The following is a 22892-nucleotide window of genomic DNA, read 5'->3' as shown; positions in this document are numbered from 1 at the left end:
TCACGAGAACACCACTGGTTTAATAAAAACAATTATTATTATAACCAACTGTACCAGTGCTTGTTTTAATGCGCTTTTGTTTGACTGTGCTAATGACGGCTATATTGTGCTTCCATTCTTATACTCACACTTTGATTGTAACTTCGCGCGGATTCGGTTACGTTCTTTAACCAAGCTTCTATCCTGGCACGATCTCGGTATCCTTTCGATGCCACGAGATCGACAGCGAATATATATCGATTTGGTCCATTAACTGCCTTCTGATATTTGGCTTCTCGGGGATCTTATGGATCTGTTTGGTCACGTTCAACCTACGCCTTCTGATTTACTTGGCACGTGTTTCTTTGTAGCGGTGTTCATAGTTAACCTCAACTCGACACCACGCTACAAGCTAATAATGAAGCTAACAGAGTGAATATATATTCGTAGGCGCTAAATAATACTCAAGCATACGTATTTCATATAATAATAAAAATACAAGTTATTACAGCATGGATGACTTTGTCCATTAAATAGGTTAAAAAAGACCTTGACTGATCTAAATGAGAATAAACTCAATTTCACGTGAGTCGCTATACTCCTCTTCGTGCTATCCGCTGATGGGGTTGTGGTCACTTCGGTTGAATGGGAACAACTCATAATGAACAAAGTGTGAAAATAGTTTATTGTTTTCCATTGTTTTGTTCAAGAAGAGTGGTTATGGTGTTCTGTTAGTGTGCTTATTTTGGGGTGGCTTGGTGTACTTTATATGTTGTATCCCATTACCGGTCACCCCTTATTCTTTTGCAACTCAATAAAAATGATCCCAGGTGTTGAAATCTGTCATCATAAGAGAATGTCAATAAGAAACTAATCATCGGTCAGGATTCGAGCTCCTAATTAAAAGGCTACTCGGACGTCTTGGAAAAAAGAGAGAGCAGCCGTATGTGCAACTCCACACCTCTGTGATTAACCGTAAAGAAAACAACTTGAGAATGTAGACCTCTTCACTATGTCCTAACGCAGATTATGAGGTAATCAGAATTTGATATTTAGATTACTGGGAAATGATTTTGAGCCTTATATATATTCTCTTCCTCTTCCTACCAGATCGATGAAACTCAGAGGACAAAACGATCTAGTAACAACGCTAATGGCAGGCTGAATTTCCGTGGAATACAGGTTTACACCCCGAGTAATCAGTTCTTGAAACCTGTTACCTGAAGAAATGGTGCCCACATCGTCACTTGTCTTATTCAAGAGAAGACTGAACACTTTAAAAAGCTTACTAAGAAGTATCTATCGAAGTCTATAGGCCCTAAGTCATTAATACATAAATTCGAGTCTGATCAGAATTTGGATGTGGATACAGTTTGAACGAACGGATGATCTTAATTTTTTAGGTCGGCACAATTTTGAGTATGTTCGTTACCCCTGGTTGTTTCCTGAAGTGGTCTGCTACTGTGGATGATATTGTTGAGAGAACATCAACCTTAATCAGCCATGCCGTTTCAGTATATGACAAAGTGGGATCATCTGAACCTGCTTCTTTTAAGTCAGTTGTTCTAGTAAATATTATTATTCAATATACTGACATTTTTCCAGCTTATGTCACTGTTTGAAGCTGGATATCAAACAGAAAAAAACGCTATAGACTTCCTTCAACATATTTCCGCTTGTAAAGCTATAAGAGACGCCAGTTATGATGCCACTCGTAGACTTTCTGATGTGAAAGTTGAATTAGAGTAAGTTAAATCTTTTTTCATTCGAATCTTTTCTACAATATTTGTTTTAAAAAAAAACAAGCACCAACTTAACCTACGTAACGAATTATTTGTAGCTGGCATAAAAACCTACAGATGTCTTAACTTAACCACCAAATCTCCCTATTTCGGCGTTTCCTCAAAAGTACCGTGATCGGCGAGGTTGTTGATCCTCTCCATAGTTTGGGGAAATTTTGAGAGTTTTGTACTGTTTTCTCAAAATTTTATATTTAGACTTCCCCGAAATTTCCTCAAAGAGGATAAAAGTTTCCCTTGAGTCGGGAAATTTGGCATTTAAATGTTTCAATAAATTTGTCGTCTATTTAGGCGAAAAGCAGACAACTTAGAGACATTCGAGATACAGAGCAACGAAATGGGTGAAGTCCTCACTATCCTTCCATGATAGGCAAAGAATCAAACATTCTGACGCGGTTTCCTATCATTGCCTTTCATTATATAACGGAATATCCCTTTTATTTCTTTTTTGTTCTCGTTTATTTCCACTTTATTTGTTGCTTGAACCCACTTGTTTCACAGCCATAAACAAATAAGCGTGTGCCTCCCATCAAAATTCAAACTATTTTTGTATCTTGGTCTGAGAGGCCGTAAGATAAATAGGGCTTACTGCGAAAATATTGAAAAACAAAAAGCCAACCGTGTTGGTTGCCATCGACTTGAGTAATCAAGAGAAAATTCGTTTAAATTGATTGCTACCTAATTTACTGGGATGTTTATGGAATGTTTGTTTTAGCCGTAAAAACGACTCACTGATATTGAATTGTACAAGGTATTCCAAACTTTTCAGCCGTTATCTGTTAGTCGTAATCTACTTTTTAACACCATATAACCCTTATCACAGTCGATCGTAATCAGGCTAACCTCCTTTTATAAAACTGTAGTTCTTAAAACGCAACATATTATCGGATTCCTGGAGTTTATTCCAGTTTAACACGACCTATGATGCTATTATTTATTTCCTCTCTATGTACTAAATGCTCTCTAATTTTAAATTACTTAAACTAGTACCATCTGTCATGTCTTACTACTATTTTTCTAAATTTTCATTGCCCAGGATGCGAAAGGACGTATTTGAGAAGTTTGTTTCAGTTCAAAAAAATATAGATTCATCATTCCCCGATGAATATCGTCGTTATGTTGATAGAAAAGTTCAGCTCGGTCGGAGAAATGGTTTGTTGCTTGTTTGTGTATGATATTTATGAATAACTGTAATTGTGAACAACAGGTCTTCATCTGGATGACGATAAAAGGAAGTTGATAGAAGCCTTGAATAAGGAAGAAAATCAATTGTGCATTGATTTCCAACGTGCTCTAAATGAAGAGAACACTTTGTTAGAGTTTACAGATGAGGAATTGAGTATGTTAACAATAACAATGATAAAGTTTTAGATTAACTGAATAAGATGTTAATGACATAATTATGATAAGCCATGGTGATTCTATGCTTTGTGTGTTAATTGTTTGCAGTGTTTTAAGGCTAGAAAGGTAGGAGATGGTTATATAAACATATCCAGTTACCAGAATTGCAGGCTCGCTAATGAATTTGTCGTGTTTTTGATTATTTTATTTCATTGGTTATGAATGTTATGCATTGGAACTGAAGAGCTATTTTTTCTTTCATGAGATAATCAACAGTGATAGTTCCCTTGAGCGACTCGTCTTGTGGCGATAAAACTGGTTTTTGTATATCTTTTGTTAATGCGACCTTCTAATATGCCTTTAGTTTAGCCACAAGTCCATTATCCAGTATCGGTGGAGTAAATCGTTAAGTTGTTGCCTCGTCAGTCATACAATTTTCAATTGATTTTTCTGTTTAATGGGTATTTGTTTGGAAATCAACAAAACAATGTATTTGTTTTTAATAGTTGTAGAAAGTATGACAGTTTAGATCCATTTTCTCTGTGTTGTTTGGTTTAGCGATTCGTTTGTGTGTTGTTATTAAAGTAGCAGAACGATGATGGATAAAACATACTTCAATGATGAAATGATGTAATGATTTTCTTGTGACAAACGGTTTTTGGAGTAGCTAGTAAAACGTTGCAGGTAAATCTATTTTCGTGTGCCGTTTTTTTATGGAAATTGATATAGTTTAATTTGTTTGTTTTTAGCTGGATGTCCTGCTGATTTCATTGATGGTTTGAAAAAGGTGATTCTGTTTTTTTACGCGTTATGTTATTCTGTAGTTGTACATTCTTGACTTTTTTTCATGCAACCTAATGTTGTAATCAGTGAGGATTGTTATGCCTCAATTGTTGATTTTGAGCTGCAGTACTGAAATTACAAGTTAGAGAATGCGAACATAGTTTGAGTAATGTGTGATATAGATAGTCAACAACAAATTGTCTTAGGTTAATTATTTAAAGAAATTGATCATTAAAGATTTGTGTGGCGCATATGTATTTGGTGCCTCCTTGTACCAATATCCATGTGTTAAAATAAATAAATAAAAATAAAAATTTGAATTTATCAACCACAGAATAAGAATCACATCTCAACGATTTCATAATAATAATGATATTAATTGCGAAATTTCCTGTACAAATTATTTATGTGCTGCCTAATATGTTATTATTTCTTTTTCAATGCACTTATGAATTAAAAATAGCTCCCTTCTGGCAAACGTGAAGTATCTCTCAAATATCCACACTACTTCCCGATCATGCAAAAAGCGTCTAATCCAGAAACAAGGAGAACATTAGAAACAGCTTTTAATTCGAGGTAAATTAAACGTTTGGCTACTGATTTTCTTTAGAGGCTTATCAAAAGTACTGGTCGTCATTATTGATAAATGAAGTTTAATGGGATTTGTATGGATGCGCTCCATCACCGTCTAGGTTTCATTTAAAATAAGTGGTTTTGTGTAACACACTTAATTTCCAACCTCTAGGTTGGAGGTCAGAATCCTGCTCAAACTAATTCGGTTTACGCTACTTGGTAATGTCACTAACCCTCCCACAACAAACAATATGGCCCAAGTCTATGAAAACAACTTTCATGAATCAGTAGATAATAGTTAGTTGAAGGAGATTTTAGAAATGTCTGGTTTTCTGACTTTTATTATGAACCTAAATTATAAATTAGTATAAGGTATTTTCTTATAAATTCACTTTGACTGAATTTATTTTCGACTTATAATTTATGTTTTTAGGTGTGTTAAAGAAAATTCACCCATATTGAAACGTTTAATGGAACTACGAAAAGAAGTATGTTATTTTATTTGTACCTGTAATTAAATAATTTCAATGTACATTAGTGGATTGAGAGTGGTTGCTATTCGCCCATCATTATCATTATCAGTACTGGTATTGCTGCAACATAATGTAGCGATGACATTCACGTTTACACACTAGACTACAAACCAAACTGTATTGTGATGTAGTCCACTTATCATGGTAACCAGCGAAGAGTGCAAACACATTGTTCACACTAGGATCCTTCTAGTATGGAACACTTCAGTGGCAGTGACATTCCGTCGCCCCAAGATTTTCAGACGTCACAATGAGCGCTTGACCTTTAAACTAATGAGTTTACATCCAAATGTTTGCATCTCTATATCGAATTGGTTAGTTTTCCTTCAATTAAGGGGAAATATGAAAATGATTTAATAAGAAAAATTATAAATCCCATACACATAGTTCCCTTTATCAATTTGAAGAAAGCAAGAAAAAAGATTCTAGCAGAATAGCATGAATTTATTTTATTTCGTTTATTTCGTTCTCGTTAGCTGCTTTTAACCTAGGATATCTAAAATATGATTACGAAATGGGTTTAAATCACTTAGGTGAAAGCGTTTAGTTGGAAGTTACGTTGAAGACACACTAGTATAGTATAGCAACAGCGTAAATGAATTCAATAGACTGAATATTGTAAATATATACCTTACGTAAAAGAACATTCTACAACATTGATTGTGACTAGAGTTCAAACGGCTAGAATATAAGTGAATACACAATGAATAAACGCTGATAGGAATAAAATGAGTAAAGCTCAGTTAATAAAATTAGATTACTAATTTGGAAGACAGTCGAAATGAAAAAAACCTCAGTTGTGTAGCAAGTACAAGAAAAAGTTTTTAAAAAATGTTTTAAGATCCAATGAAAGAATATTCGTCCTCAAGGCAAGGAGATATTAATAACCGTCAGTTTTTGAACACCTAAATCAGGTTTTTGACGTCTGATAGCAACGGCCCCAGTAAAGTTCAGAAGACTGGAGTTTGGTTGCTTACTAATCACCTTAAAAGATTGCAAGATATCGACCTGATGTCCTTTATCTAAGAGATGTTTAGTAATTGCACTGTTTAGAATCATTCTCTTTTTTGTTCTAAGGCCTTTTGGAACATTCTCGAGAAAATCCATATGTCCTTTTTTGTTCAACCAATGTAGCTGTTTTGGCAGGTACACTTAAACTTATAAACACAGTTGACGGTAACATGAAAGGGGTGCTTATCGACCTTTGATTGGGTTATTGGACATGTTGTTTTATAAAGAATTAATAGTTTGGTTGCCGAGTAAGTTCTGTCTAATGCAGAATTAAGCCTCCTGCTGATTGTGCTTGCGATGTCATTACCTTTGAAGTTGAGACTTATAGATATCGGTTTTTTATTGACTGTAATCACTTCCGTCTTGTTTTCTTTGAGTTTTTGTCAATAGATTTCTGTGGGTAGTAGTTGTCTCTCAGGCATTTTCCAACGTTCATCATTCCTCCTAATTTGTTTGTGGCACATATCTTTTCTACCCTATAAAATTGTTTTGACTAATGCTTTCTTGTAACTGATTTGATAAAAACTATTGAAATTCAGGTAAAGGCCATTCTAAGTACTTTTTGATAAACCGAACATCGAACTGTCCCGTCTCCCCTACGTTTTATGGCAATATCAAGAAAGTGGAACGTGTCATTCTGTTCGTGTTCCATAATAAATTGTATGTTAATATGTCTTGGTTACTTGTTTGAGTCTTATAAATATCAACGCGTCAGTCAGTCAGTCAGCTACAACGTAGGACCAGGCACATATATGCATCGGTCCAGGTTGCCATACCTCATTAGCACAGCAAGATGAACACCGGATTCATAGGAGTGGTTAGGTCAAAGGTGGTAATATATATGAGAAAGATTGCATATAAGGATACAGTACAGGAAGAAAGAATTAGTTAGTAGAAAGAAAGATATGAAGTGGTTTTAATCTTTTAGTTTAAGGGAAGACAGGGAGTGTATACACCTACGCCATTGTGATCGATTCTGAGCCATGTCACCAAGAGTCTCCAACCGTGGGTTACGATAGTCACGCGGACCCCAACCAAGTAGTCTGCACCTACCAACATGGCTCAGACTAGAGGTTAGTGTCTTCAAGCACTGATGCCACGTTTTGGTTTGGCCGTCCCTAATTCTCTTCCAACCATCTCTAACACCCGTTAGCATTGCACGTCGTGGTAATCGGTGTTCAGGCATACGTAACACGTGGCCCAACCATCTCAGTCGATGAAGATTAACAGCCTCATCAACTGATTTACCATCATTACCTAATACCCTGCGTCTAACCTCACTATTACTTACCCGGTGATCCCAACAGACGCCAGTAATATTTCTAAGGCATATGTGGTCAAATACCTAGTAGCTTACGGGTGTCTTCTACTCTTAAAGGCCATGTTTCGCTGCCGTAAAATAAGACAGAACGGACTGCCGCGCAGTGTACTCGTCCTTTTATTGATAGACGGATATCTCGTCTTTGCCAAAGGTGACGTAAGTTGGCAAAAGCCAAACGAGCTTTTCGAATCCGTGCTAAGATTTCGTCCGATACCAGCCCATTAAGGTTGATCAGACTTCCAAGATAAGTGAAGTTGTCGACGCGTTCGACTACTTCACTCCCTATCCTTAGTTCAAGTGTTGACGCAGGCCAGTCCTGAAGCAACAACTTGCATTTAGAGGGAGAGAAGCGCATTCCAAACATTCTGGCATTGTTGCTTAGTGCTGCCAAAAGACTGCATTTTGTCAGCGTCTTCATCAAACGGGACTATGTCATCTGCGTATTCTAAGTCGATAAGTGAACCTCCTGGTAGGAGATCAATACCCGAGAATTCAGTAGACGAGAATGTTATTTCCATCAGTAGGTCTATGATGAAGTTAAACAGAAATGGAGAAAGTGGACAGCCTTGACGAACACCACTTGAGGTTGCGAAATCAGTTCCTCATAAGCTCTGACTCGGCTAGTAGTGTTCGAGTAAAGAGCCTTTGCAAGGTTTATGTACTTCTGGGGTACGCCTTTCAATGACAGACACTACCACAGAATCTCGCGGTCTACCCAGTCAAATGCTGCTTTTAAGTCAAGAGAGACCATTGTCGGACGTCGATAAGTATGCCTGTGTTCTAGAATCTGACGAATGGTGAATATGTGGTCGATGCAGCCACGACCAGGTCTGAAGCCAGCTCGGTTCTCTCGTGTTTGCAGTTCACGAGTCTTAGTTAGGCGTCTGATAATTATCGAGGCTAGTATTTTAGATATTATATTAGTTAAACTAATCCCTCTGTGGTTGTCACAAGATGATTTTGACCCCCTCTTATATATTGGGACGATAAGTGATTGCGACCAGTCAGATGGAATAACGTCTAACTCCCAGATCTTAGCTAAAATATTAGTCAACCTAATCGCTAAAATTGGACCACCATCCTTAAAGACCTCTGGAGTCAATCCATCTGAACCAGCTGCCCTTCCTCGTTTCAGATTAACTATAGCCTTTTGAACTTCTGCTAGAGTTGGGGGACCTACTTCAATGTTCCATTCACACTGTCTGGGAATGATGGGTAGTTGTAGAGTAGCTGGAGGCCAGCTGAACTGCTTTTTAATGTGTTCCGCCGATCTTTCTAAACGTCTGGACTGGGAGTAGATGAGAGTATCGTCTTTTTCCGAAATAATCTCACACTTGACTTATTAGTTCCAGTTTCTTTTATTAGTCTATAAAGCTGTCTTGTGTTCCCTATAGTCGCCGCCTTTTTCATCTCTTTTGCTTTCGTTGCCCACCACTGCTCACGGTCGTTTCTTAGACTTTTGCTTAACCTAGATCTGATTTGTTGTCGCTCTTCATCATGTTCGGAACCTGATGGGACGAGTTTGCGAGGATCCATCAGTGTGATATACTTGGAATAAATCCACTGGTTCTTTGTAACTCTGTGGTTTAAGTCCTTAATAGATATCACTGCTGTTTCCACAGCTGCTTGTATGTCTTTCCAAGCAACATCTGGGTCAGCCTCGTTCTCAGAACTACCTAAGTGTGACCTCAGTTGTTCCTGGGACCTACTTTTGGTTTTCTCGTTACTCAACTCAGTTCTAATGGGTCTTTTTAATGTGGCTGTTTTGCGTCCAGTGAGGCGCAAGCAGATGCGTGCCCGTATTAGGGCATGGTCGGAGTCCAAGCAGGTACTCCAGAATGAGCGTCAGTGATGAATTTCCTTTAAGTGGTAAGTATTATCATCGGGAAATAGTCAGTTATCTGGCTGAAAGACAGTCTTTTTGCACTGGCATTCTGTGCTCTTTCTTATAGCATTGACTCCCTCTTCCATCTCTGTATTACATAGATTTGTGATAATTTCTCAGTTTCATAAAAAGAATTTAAAATACTTGATGGCTTTTCACACATATATTTTTAAATGTTTCTTTCATTTCTGAATCCTTGTGATTATCATTCCCTCATATTATGTCCTTACGTTTTAGCGTGCAACAGTTCTCGGTTTTTCTACACATGCAGATTTTATGCTTGACTTATATACGACTAAAACTTCTGCGAATATTAGCGAATTTTTAAATAATCTTGGTAATAAACTCGAAAAACTCCGACTGAAGGAGATTACTCGCTTACTGGAATTGAAAAAAGAAGAGGTAAGATTATTCTATGGACAAAAAGTGCTTTTGCTCTCTACATTGGTAAATTATTTCTCTTGTAATTGTAGTTATTAAAATGTGTTTTGATCACGACTTAGCTGTGAAGTTACTTAAGAGTAAGATACATTCGATCCTAGCATGTCTAGACCGCAGTAAACAAAGTTGGGAATACTAAGCTAGTGTTCTGCGAAACAAATCTGTTGTAGAGTTGAATGCATTGATTAATAGGCATTCATACTAGGGATATTAATATATATAATATATATATATATATATATATATATATAGTAAAATAAAGGCACCGGATCAAGCGTCCACACCAATTCTTGGCAAGCCAGTACTCAATTGATACAGAGCTTCACATCCCCTAAATAACCACGAACCTTCCAGTCCTATACTTGTTCACCTCTGTGAACTACCAAACAAATTATTCCTCCTAACTATTATCGTCTTCTTCCCTATTACTCTCCGTGGGGTTTTTGCGCTTTGTCCGAGTACAGTGTTTCGAAGAACTTAATGTTGGTGCCCCCGATCTGGATATTGTATCAAGTCATCTTTTGTAGTGGACCAGTTGTTTGGTTTTCTGAAGACAAGTCTGTGAGTTTGTCCCTTGCTTTTGCCTGTTTTTGTATGTGTAGATTTTTATCTTCGTCATGTTTGAACAATTGCCCAAACTTATTCAGGTTAAGACCCATACATCCCCTTACTTTACAAATCATTTCAATTTTCAGTATGAGGACCGATCAATGCTAAACCACCAGTGATTGGCTCATTATTCCGATATCTTCCCAATTCGCTGAATAAGATTGATGGTCGGTTCTGCTGTGCAAAGAAGTTTACTTTAAAGAGCACATCATGACCAATTTACATGCTAAATTCCTTGGGGTTTTTAAATCACCTATCGAGACGAACACGTACATTTCATCTAGTATGTTCGGTAATAATGTCTCTGAACCATACGAAACACTTAAAAATGATATGCCTGAAGGCAGGAGGTATAATCAATCAGCAGCGATTAACTAAACCATCCCACAACATCGAATTAGAGGAGTTAAAGGCCAAGGAATATTCGACGAAATTTGTTCAAGCAATTTTTTTCCGCACACTGAATTACTATTGAGACCATCCAACTTCGGCCGTTTCATTCTACTTGTCACTCGATGTTCCAGTCTCATGCTTAACGTGATTAAACTCTACAGGTCACGGCTTCTCACTAGAACTCTGGGCATTTGTTGGTCATCAGTAATCGCATGATGATTGTTGTCATAGTGTGTTGTGTAGATTGTTAATCCACAGTAGGTTCGTGGATGCGTACTTCCATTGAGTAGCAGTCCCCTGCTAGGTTATAAATAAATATCCAATGCTTCCCGGTTTACAACGTACAGTGATCCATATTATTCGTTTTAATAGTAATTGACTAACTGATATTTTTGTAAATAATGTCATGTGTACATGAATATGACTAAGGTAGCATACTTGCTGCATAAATTTGATTATCATGGGTCCGTTTACTTGTGCGTTTATGGGTTCGAATCACTGAGGAGTTATAAACTAGGTTAAAACAATTAATTTCGGTGCCCTTGATTTTTAATCGATTCTACTCACGTGGTATTTTCGGACCATAATGAAGATCCTTTTCAGTTGTATTCTTCTCTCCAACCTTCATTTAATGTATATACGTAGTTTGTTTCTCTCTTCCAGTGTGACCGTTTAGGATATACGTTTAATAATTGCCTAAATCCATGGGACACACGATATTATATGAATATGGTTAAAGAACGAGATTATTCCGTCGATGAAGTGGCTCTAAAGAAATATTTTCCATTGGCCACTGTAAAATCAGGTATATTGCGATTGTATCAACAACTGCTTGGTTTAAGATTTGAGCGTGTTTCGAATGCAGAAGTTTGGCACGAAGAGGTAGAAATGGTTAGTTTACAAATTTGGTATATTGATTCTTCAGTTTGGTCAAGACTGTATTGTTTTATTTCTAGAGCTAGCGGTATAGTGCTCGACTTCCCAAACTGAAGTAGTTGAGTGTGGGATTGAGACTTATTACATTGTGATTAGATTTTACATAGTGATAACACAGTGGAGCTATATTAGCTGGGAAAATGATCCATTTAGGTTCTACAATATCAGGAAGGTCGCTTGGAGAATATAGTATAGTTAAAAGCAAGAACTGAGAGCAAGTCTGAGAGCGATATCGTTGTACTAAGTGTACTGGTATGTGACGGCAGTAAGTTGGTGATTCTCTCAAACAACTAGCATTTTCAGCGATGCTGCTTTCCGATAACGGACTAAAAGTATTAGAAAGTGTAGGCTCTGAAAATATAGATCAGCTTGTCCTACGGATTTCTGTCATCAGTGGTAAGTTCTGCACGGAGCTAACACATTAAGAACTACCCCCAAATAGGCCTTGTGTGGTCGGCCTCGAACACTTGTCATTTGGGCATTGTGGTTGCGCCCCTAGGTCGTCAAAATCACAGTGTTAGCAACCAGGAAGTAAAAATCACTCTGGTTACATAGAACAGCACTCAACTGATCAACCCATCGCTATGCACACTTGTTCAAGGTAACGCTTATATTATTATTATTATGGATATCCTTCAGACTGTGTAGACGGAGCAGTGACTCTCGGTTTCGGTGTTCGACGTTTAGCCACTAAGTTGCACGTTTGAACCTCACCATGACTACTTCGGTTTCGTCAACGAAATAGCATTGATAGCCGTCACTTGAAGTGTGTCTCGAAGCCAAGCACACAAATCTGTACGCGGTTAATGATAGTATCCCTACTGCTACATCGATATATTTGTTGAGTAATGAATTTCAGAAACTCGATTATATACTTTTGTAGTTGATGATATATACGCACATATTGAATTATGTAAGGTCTATGCCTTGGTCATCAGTCAATTCAATTGTTACCTTCATCTATGAATTTAATGTACCTTGAGTGTTTCCCTGTTGAGTACTAGCGATTTATATTACTAAGCATTATTTCTATCTAATTTGTTGTATGAGGGCTAAACACAGTTTGTAAAGCTTATGTCAAACTACTGACTATTCAAGTGCAATTCAATCGATTCGTAGTGTCAATAGTTCTCATAAACAGTATGAACATGCCATATTTGTGTTTATAGGTTGAGAATTCGTTTATCTTGGAACGAAAAAGACATTCAATTTATGTGAAATACTATATACACTGTCTTAATTTTCCATAAGTATGTACAAGTGATATCTGTCCAGGTGAGCTAACTCCTTCTATTGATTCATCTGAATCGTGTAATCATTCGAGAGATAATTCTAGTGATGAGTCGTGACTGGTGGAGTCTAACGGTATCAGAAGTGGGGCAGTTATCCACCACTGATGATGGTTGCTCAATATCATATATTGGTTTGAGTTAGAAATGTAAACTGCTAGATGCGAACTCAGTGGTCTAAATGTTAATTTCCCACCACTAGTCCTGGGAATTCTGTGTTCAATCCCCAATGGTGTTGTAGATGCATACTACTGACAACTTTCTTACTGGTATGAAATGGTTATTTAGTGCTTCTAAGTCTTCAACAGTTGTTTAACTAAAGTCAGTCCTTGATGTAAACTATTTTTAAATGTTATTAAAAACTTAAAAACCATTTAGTTTTGTAATTAACTGTGAATCTTTCTCTCTGTTTGTCTGTATAATTTTTCGTTGTAGTATTCAGTGAGTGATTCTCAATCTGATAGTTTGTTAGGTTATTTCTATCTTGACCTGCATCCACGTGAAGGTAAATATGGACATGCAGCTGTATTCGGTTTACAACCAGGATGCCGTAGATTGATGAACTCCAATAATATTACAGTGGATGAACATAGTCATTCCCCATCATTGGTAACCTCTGAACGTCAATTGGATATATCAGCAATGGTTACTAATTTCACTGCACCAGATAAAGAAACTGACCAATGCTTTCTATTTCATCATGAAGTTGTGACTTTCTTCCATGAATTTGGTCATCTTATGCACCATGTATGTTCACATACTGAAACAGCTTTATTTAGGTAAGTAAATGTTTCTAGAGATTGAAATGAAGAGTAAATTTTGGTTAAATATACGTGAAATTCATTTATTCCTGGTCTATAGTTTTTGTAATCAAGCGGAATGGTGGCTCAGCAATTAAAACGCTCGACTTTCAGCCACTAAGCCACTGGTTCGAACCACTCTACAATTACTCAATTTTGACAAATGAGCTTAGAATCTATGACCCTCACTCATAGAGTGTTTTTCGAAGCCTCCCAAATTATTATGTACTTGGTGAATCAGTTGAATTATGTCGTAAATATTGACATTGGGTAGAGCGATTCATTGTGGTAGTCGGAAACCGTATGCTTTAATATGTACCTACGACGCTACGTTTCACACAATGTTCATATTTCAGTGTTTTATCACGTTATCGATGTTTATTCAGTTGTTCGATTAACAATCTGTAACGAATTATTTTTCGTAGATAACTAATTAATTAGTTATTTATACTTGACCTCCCTTTCTAAACATCATTTTCAATATGGTTGATACAATAAAACCGACTTCAAATATATATGTAGTATTTTTGTTTTCTTGCAACGTAGTTTCATCGACATATTTCTTTTGCTACTGAACTTCGTTTTGGGATTCTCTTACTCAACAGGCTAATGTTTCTTTACGAAATTGTCCTCCAATATAAAATTAATTATTTATTTAGAGAAATCAATCCTGTTTGTTAATTTAGTTAAAACAATGAACAGATGGAGTTGATTTGGAAAAATGTAATGCATTTGTGTTATGCATTTCAAACAATCTGGTCACACGTATACTTGTCAACGCACTTATACATGAAAACTAATAGTGATCGATAGAATGGAATCACCGACAGACATCAATTGATAGTTGTAAATAAAGATCATATGGAAAGAATATAAACTTGTTACATCACCATCTTACCCTATAAAATAGCTCAAAGGTTGATTACCAGGGAAGACTCAGGGTTACGAAAAATTAATTCCGTAAACATAAAGGCGTTTGAATTTGCGAGTAACCAAGGATACTATAAACCTAAGAATTCATCCATGACAATTTCTACACAATGTTTTAAAAGTTGTGTTAATGTAAATTGTATGAAGAGTGGAATAGAGAAGGGATGACAAAATACTGAAGCTACTTTTTATGAGATACTGTTTCGCTTAATTGAAAGTCTGTTTTGTGACTTTTTATTCCGAAACCTTGCCCTTTTGTCTTTACAGCTACGGTTTGATCTGGAAATGGAATGTAAAAGATCTCCGTCACGCTCTCTGCCTTATGCTCGGCTAGCATTTTAGGGAAGCGTTCAAAGCCTTGTGAAGTATGAAACAACCACTTGCATCTTCCTCACTATTCACCTACAATTTATTACGAAGTCGGATCAAGGACTTTTAAGGTTTTACTTCATCTGTCGTTACTGTAATTAATTCTAGTGTTTTTCTAGAAACTTTTCAGTATCATAAAACTGTTCTTCATTTAAAGCAGTTAGTCCCCTTCAGGTGTATAGCAATGAGATGTCATTCAGTCAGCTACAACGTAAGACCAGGTACGTATATGCATCTTTCAAAATTACCACACATAATTAGCTCAACAAGATGACCACCAAATTTATAGAAGTAATTACTTCAATGGTAGTAATATATAAAAGAAAGATTACATATAAGGATATGGTGTTGTGGTGTATGCTACTTATGTTTGCCGATATAATTAGTATGTAACACCAGTCGAAAGTGAAATGTCTGCGAACAGAAAGTTGAGAAGATTAGAATGCAGAGGAGAGAGAAGGAAATTGAAAGTAATCAAGATAACAACGAGAATGAAGGGACGGTGAAGCTTGTAATAGACGATTCAGAGATGATGTGCAAATCATATATGATTTTCACATTTTGTTAAACCACTGTGTGACCGTGCATTAAAAAATAAATTGGTTATCCCCATCTGAGTGTTCATTCACTACACTATTTCTAAACTCATTTAGACTCATCAAGATGTTTTATTCATTGACGAGATTACTTAAGGGTCGACGGAGATAGACTTACTCTGTATAGTAGAATCCAATGAGGATTTTTAATCCTAATTAGACATCAGATTGTGTGAAGGTGTATACCCCTTGAATATTGGATTTTGAACTAGAGACAAAGCATTGATAACATTTACACCATGATGAATAAAGACTTAAGTTATCCCGTTGTTGATATTGTTGACTGAATTTTGATCAGTCGTTGTTGACATATGTGTATCGTGTGTAGACTATCTCGATATAACCACTTTGTCGTAAGTCTTATGGACTCGATGCGTTGTTGTTAGCAGTAGTGAATATCAAGAACGAGATAATTCTAAACCCTTACCATTAATGGTTATGCAAACTCACTAGCTCATGGAATAGCAATTTTGGCGTTTTGAGTAGAACATACTGGGTGTGTGCCCCAATGTGACCATCGATATACTGTAATGAATGTAGATTGAGCCACGACGAGTCTCAAATAGGAAGGTGACACGGGCGTTCAAGATTTCACTGCTCTTTACTATCCATTTATTATGTTGATAACATTTGTTCTTATTTACTTGTTGTTGTTTTTTTTATCTCTGAAGTGGTACAGCTGTAGAAACAGATTTTGTTGAGTGTCCATCACAAATGCTGGAAAATTGGGTATGGAATGTTGACGGACTGAAAGCGCTACTTGGTACAAATGATGATCCAATTCCAAAAGATTTATTAGCTAGTCTAATTAATTCACGTATAGCAAATGCTGGTCTATTTTATTCTCGACAAATACTTTTAGCCTCATTCGATCAAGCCATTCATACAACGAACTGGGAAGTGAGTTTGATGCTTTTGGGTAAAGAAAATAACAGGTTCTTGATGTTCGTTTTCTGGCTTTTCCCTGGACACACTAATCACTTGTCGAAATGTTTTGATCAACCAACTCCACCATTTCCCCAATGGAATCCTCTTTTTCATTTGATGTGTGTTCCCGACCGTAGCTGCTACCTTGACGCTGTGGTCGGGCTTGCCTATCGTGATGACCCAACCGAGCTATATTGGCTGGAACATGTTTCTGTAGGTTCTACCACACTAGGCAAGTCGATTGATGAACGGTAAGACTAAAAGCAGCAACTCAAGGTCTGAGGACGAAGTCGTACTGCTGACTGTAGAGGGGTGTGACAGCAGTAAGGTGTTTCCCTCGGACGACCAGCATCTGCAGCGATGCTGCCTTCCCACAAGGTGGGGTGGGGTTAGCTAAGGTCGACCCTAAAAATGTCACACCTCACCTTACCTCACGGATTTCCGTCTCTGGCGGTAAGGCCCTTTGAAGAACGAAGCTAACACATTACAAACCTTCGACGAAAAGGCCGTGCGCGACCGGCCTCAAGCAGTTGTCCCTCGGGTTCTGCGGTCACGCTCCCGGGTCGTTAAGGCCGACATTAATTCGACTTCCTTTTCAGGTTCCTCAAGAAATACCCTTCCACGGTGTGGTCAGCCGGGAAGTGATATCAGCCCTCATACTCGTAACAGCACACAAGACCGAGTCGGTTACATTCAAATCCTTCCTACACCTCCTAATACCACTCTTATTTCCCCGACTAACCCTTCTCACGTCCTTTTATCACTTTGCACCGCTAGGGCAAATGATTCGAGTACGTGGAACGCTTTTCCTGGTCTCCTGAAACCACGCTCTAAACTTCATGTTGGAGCTTATAATGTCCAAACACTTTGCCAAATAGGACAACAGACTTCCTTAGCTAGGACTCTAGAATCTCGTGCCATCGATGTGTACTGCGTCTCCGAAACGCGCATACAGGATCTGAGTAGCATTATTCATTTGACCTCACCATGTCAAAATAAAGAACCAAATCGATTCAGAGCAGAACTAGCTCTCTTAGACTGGATCCCAGTAAACAGTCGTTTGTGCTCTGTCCGACTGAATGGAACAGTAAGGATCCGAAAAGATAGGGACACTCGTCGTCGTCTCCAACTGACTTCAGCGCAGATGATGTAAAAGATGAGTTTTACAGAAAGCTTTCCAACCTCCTCCGAAAAGCTAGGCGCTCTGATATAGTAATAGTGGCCGGTGACTTTAATGCTCAAGTAGGTAAACTAAGAGAAAGGGAAAGACACATGGATGGATTTCATGGTGTCGTGGCTGAAAGAACAGATAATGGCGACCGTCTGTTGCAGCTATGCTCAGATAACCGCCTGTTCCTTGCCAATACTAACTTTAAGCATAAGGAAAAACATCTTTTAACATGGCGACCCCCTAATTCGTCCCAACGTTGGACCCAAATAGATTACATCGCTATCAGCCACCGATGGAGGGGCTCGATAGAAGACTGTCGCTCATTCTGGAGCACATGCTTAGATTCAGATCATGCTCTAGTGCGAGCGCGTATTTGCTTGCGTCTTACTGGACGTAGGAAAGACGCTGTAAGGAAACCTCTTAGGGGCCTACTTAATGATAGTCAAGCTAAGAGTATATTTCAGGAACAACTAGGAAAAGTTTGGCAGCCATGTATGTGATGTCCACCCCGATGCAGCATGGAATGATATCCGAAAAGCTGTGGAAACAGCAGTGATATCTGCTCGTAAGGTAAACCGTAAAGTTAGGGAGAAACACTGGGTCTCAGCAGCATCTATCGCACTGATAGATGCTCGAAAACTCATTCCACCTGGCTCTGAACATAATGAAGAGCGGAGTCAGCTTAAGCGCAAGCTGACAAGAAGTCTACGCAATGATCGTGAACAGTGGTGGGTAGCGAAAGCAAGAGAGATGGAAAAGGCAACGGCAATAGGTAATAGCAGACAATTGTTCAGACTCGTTAAGGAAACCGGAATTAGGAACGCGACCGTTAGCGAAACAATCTCAGAAAAAGATGGACATATTATTCATTCTCAATCCAGGAGATTGGATCGATGGGCAGAACACTTCAGGGATCAGTTCAACTGGCCTTCAGCCACACTTCGGTTTCCCACGATCTCTAGTCAACCTGAATGGCAGGCTAATGTAGGTCCTCCGTCCCTTTACGAATTTGAAAAAGCCATAGGAAATCTGAAGCGAGGGAGAGCAGCAGGCCCTGACAGGTTTACTCCTGAGATTTTTAAGGATGGTGGTCCAGTATTAGCAATGAGATTAACCGAGGTCTTAGGTAGAATTTGGGAACTGGACGTAATCCCATCTGACTGGTCTCAATCACTGATTGTGCCAGTCTATAAGAAAGGACAAAAGTCCTCTTGTGACAATCACAGAGGAATCAGTTTGACTAATATAGTGTCTAAAATATTAGCTTTAATAATACTTCGACGCCTAACTAAAGCTCGTGAAGAGCAGACTAGAGAAAATCAGGCTGGTTTTCGACATGGACGTGGTTGTATAGACCAGATATTCACACTACGTCAGGTTCTAGAACACAGACACACATTCAGACGCCCCACAATGGTAGTATTTCTCGACCTTAAGGCGGCATTCGACTCTGTTGATCGTGAGGTCCTATGGCAGAAAGGAGTACCAAAGAAGTACATTAACCTTATAAAGCCTCTCTACTCGAACACAACTGGTCGAGTGAGAGCTTATGGCGAACTGTCATCAGAATTGATTACCTCAAGTGGTGTTCGTCAGGGCTGTCCACTCTCTCCATTCTTGTTCAACTTTGTGTTCGACGTACTTTTAGAGATATCACATTCCTCGTCTAAATTTCCAGGGGTTGAACTTCTACCAGGAGATTCACTTGTTGACTTGGAATATGCAGATGACATAGTTTTATTTGGTGAAGACGCTGACAAAATGCAGAGTCTTCTGACCACTCTAAGCAACGATACAAGCATGTTCGGGATGCGATTCTTCCCTCGAAATGTAGAATGTTGCTTCAGGATTGGGTTGCATCGACACCCGAACTAATGACAGTAAGTGAAGTAGTTGAGTGTGTCGACCGCTTCACTTATCTTGGAAGTCTCATCAGCCTTTGTGGTCTGGTGTGTGACGAAATCTCAGCACGGATACAGAAGGCTCGACTAGCTTTTACCAACTTGCGTCATTTATGGCGTAGGCGAGATATCCGTCTATCAACCAAAGGACGGGTTTACTGAGCAGCAGTTCGTTTCGTCCTACTTTATGGCAGTGAAACATGGCCAGTAAGAGTAGAGGATATTCGTAGGTTACTAGTATTTGACCATAGGTGCCTTCGAAACATTGCTCGTATATCCTGGGGCCATCGAGTAAGTAATGTAGTTGTTAGGAAACGGGTACTAGGTAAGGATGGCAAATCAATTGATGAAGTAGTGAAACTTCATCAGTTGAGATGGCTGGGACACGTGTTACGTATGCCCAACGACCGACTGCCTCGACGTGCGATGTTCAGTGGTATGGGAGTAGGTTGGAAGAAAGCTAGAGGCGGCCAGACCAAAACATGGCACAAGTCCATGAAGCCACTGACCAGTAGACTGAGGTATGTTGGTAGGTGTAGACTAGCTGGTTGGGGACCGCGAGATGATAGCAACCGATGGTTAGAGACCCTGAATGACATGGCTCGAAATCGTTTGCAATGGCGCAAGTGCGTCCACTCTTTGTGTTCTCCCAAATTCTAATCTTCTGAATTCTTCATGTTCCTTTTTTTCTCTTTCCCAATTTATTTCACTCGATTATACTCATTGAATAACATCTTGAAACCTTAATGTTTCTGATTACTGCTTATACTTTTACTACCTCTACGACTATGGGAGTAGAATCGACAATTGTATCTCTGTGCTAATGTGGTGTGGCAACTCGAACTGATGTACATATGTACGAAGTTCTACGTTGTTACTGACTGACTGATGTGTGTTGGTTCTCTTTGGAAACTATAATGACCATTATTATTATCATTATTTATCATTAACATCATATTCTTATAACTTCATTTTTTGTTTTGCATTTTAAACACAGGATGATCCTCTAGTTACTTTTACGAATTTAAGTAAAAAATGGTTGGGTATTCAACCGATACCAGATACTTTTTGGCCTGCATCTTTTGTTCATTTAACTTGTGGTTATGATGCACGTTTCTATAGTTATTTAGTAAGTTAATAAATACAGTCACTTATGTACTTGTAATCCTAAATTTCTCTCATGGCTATCGTGATTCATCATTAATGGAAATAAATCAATCACAATCGGGATTGACATTTCTGTACTGAGTATAGTTGTTCGAATGCAAACACCATTTACTACTGTGGTGTATGCTACTGATGTCGACAGATATAAGTAGTATGTATCATCAGTCGAAAGTTATCAAACTTCACTAGAGAATTAGTAAAAACACTTAAACTCAACATAAAACATAACTGAAATATTTACTTCACTTGTTGTTATTTTACTTGTATCTTCCCATTGTTATTTAGAACTGCAATTGATCAGTCTCATTTTGGCATATGTGCATTCTTGCGAATTGCCTCGATATAGTCTCAAGTCACAAGCTTTTTAAGCAAAGATGAATAATGGCTAGTAATGGTATCCAGGACGCGCGTTTCGTCCTATTTGGGACGCGTCAGCTGGACGAACCTGCAACGCAGAGTTGATGTTCACTCCGGGACTCGAACCCAGTACCGTTCGCTTCAGGACTCAGTGGTTAAGTGGATAACGCGATGGCGTTTGGAGCGAACGGTACTGGGTTCGAGTGCCGGAGTGAACACCAATTCGGTTGCAGGTTCGTCCAGCCGACGAGTCCCAAATGGGACGAAACACGCGTCCTGGCTTCCACTTCTAGCCATTATCCATTTTTGCTTGAAATATTAACTACTCATTGTTTGTAATTAATTACGCTAATTGTTTATATCAATGTAAAAATCATAAATGAATACACTTACATATCTAGAATTCGGTTACTAATCTATTCATAAGCTAGTCTATATTGATTTCAAAGACTATGATTTCTTTTCTCTCGTCAACTATTTATATGTAAAATATTTTTAAAGTAATTGAATGTGTTTGGTGTGAACGTGTTCTCTTGCTATGCTTGCATCAATAAATAATACTGGTATCCACTCTTCAGCCAATTCATGTATACTGACTCTTAAGGCCTCATGTGGGGCCTTTTCTCACCAAGCTCCGATCAAAATACAAAGAGAACACAACTGATGTACTCTCTCTCTCTCTACATGTGTATTGTCTTGAAAAAACTCACGTAATTTACTTATCGATAACGGACTACAAATAAACAACTAGATGAACTGAAAATATGTAGTCGAACAAACTTGAGGTGTTAACTGTTTTGGCCAATTAAGAGACGATGAACGTAAGTAAAATATAAATACTGATTTCCTAATGATTAGCTTCTAAACCTTGCCACTCACACTTATTCATCTTGTTTTAAAGTATATAGAATATTGTTTACTTATAGTTTTTTGGTTTTGTCTACAAATCCAATCTATTCTAACATTTACTTTTTACTTAAAGTTGAGTAGAGTATACAGCACTGATATGTTTGAATCACGTTTTCAATGTGCTATGGATAGTGGTTGCTTAAGTAAATCAGTTGGAAGAGATTATCGTGAGAAAATTCTCCGTCCTGGTGGTTCTAAAGATGCTGCAGATATGTTGAAAGATTTTCTTGGACGTGAACCAAATGATGATGCTTTCTTCAAATTATTAAATGTTAATTTACCATAATTGAAGTCATTTGTCTTTCAACTTTTATTTTGTAAAGAGATTTAATTATTTTTATTTGATTCCTTATTGTTTCTTATTTTCAATAAAAGTTTTTCCCAGCTTTTTATTACTATAGTTCTGATATCTTTTTTTCCCGAGATTCTCCTAAATAGCAGTCGTTTTTATGGAAGTTATTCCATCTTCATTGTTATTCTAGTCTATTCTGAATGAGATTGTGCACAACGGTTTCAATGCTTAATTATGATGTTGTGGGCAATATATTCGGGTATTTTCCTGAATGTTCAGTGGATAAGTATTATTATTATATATAGGTTGTATACTTTTCATAAACGCGCTTGAATAGATTGTGTGCACAATAGACATAATGATGTGCTAAAACAAACAATAAAACAGATAACTTGATGAAATATCTAGATCGGAGGAACAGGTAGCCCAGATATTCAAGCAGGCCGCCTTCATGTTAAGTGAAGTTTTCAATTTACCTACCTAAAGATATCCGTAAATGTTTGATACGAATATGTCTAATGTATCACAGTTCAGTATTTTGGAGGGAAAGCGCAGATTTCATGAAAGTTAGGGTCTGAAA

General features: G+C 37.9%; 1 protein-coding gene across 1 annotated transcript; it reads left to right on the top strand.

Moving 5' to 3' along the window:
• The first annotated feature begins 1387 nt into the window (after nt 1–1387).
• THOP1_1 (Thimet oligopeptidase) lies at nt 1388–22410 on the top strand. The gene is made up of 13 exons (XM_051212871.1): nt 1388–1547; nt 1585–1724; nt 2815–2930; nt 2986–3117; nt 3869–3906; nt 4366–4478; nt 4909–4963; nt 9463–9627; nt 11332–11559; nt 13329–13672; nt 16260–16488; nt 20585–20716; nt 22094–22410. The coding sequence occupies exons 2-13, from the start codon at nt 1588–1590 to the stop codon at nt 22304–22306; spliced, it is 1902 nt and encodes a 633-aa protein (XP_051068794.1). The 5' UTR covers nt 1388–1547; nt 1585–1587; the 3' UTR covers nt 22307–22410.
• Nucleotides 22411–22892: the final 482 nt, after the last annotated feature.

The sequence above is a fragment of the Schistosoma haematobium genome, chromosome 3, assembly GCF_000699445.3.
Source record: "Schistosoma haematobium chromosome 3, whole genome shotgun sequence".
Lineage (NCBI taxonomy): Eukaryota > Metazoa > Platyhelminthes > Trematoda > Strigeidida > Schistosomatidae > Schistosoma > Schistosoma haematobium.
This window is presented reverse-complemented; position numbering and strand designations above follow the sequence as displayed.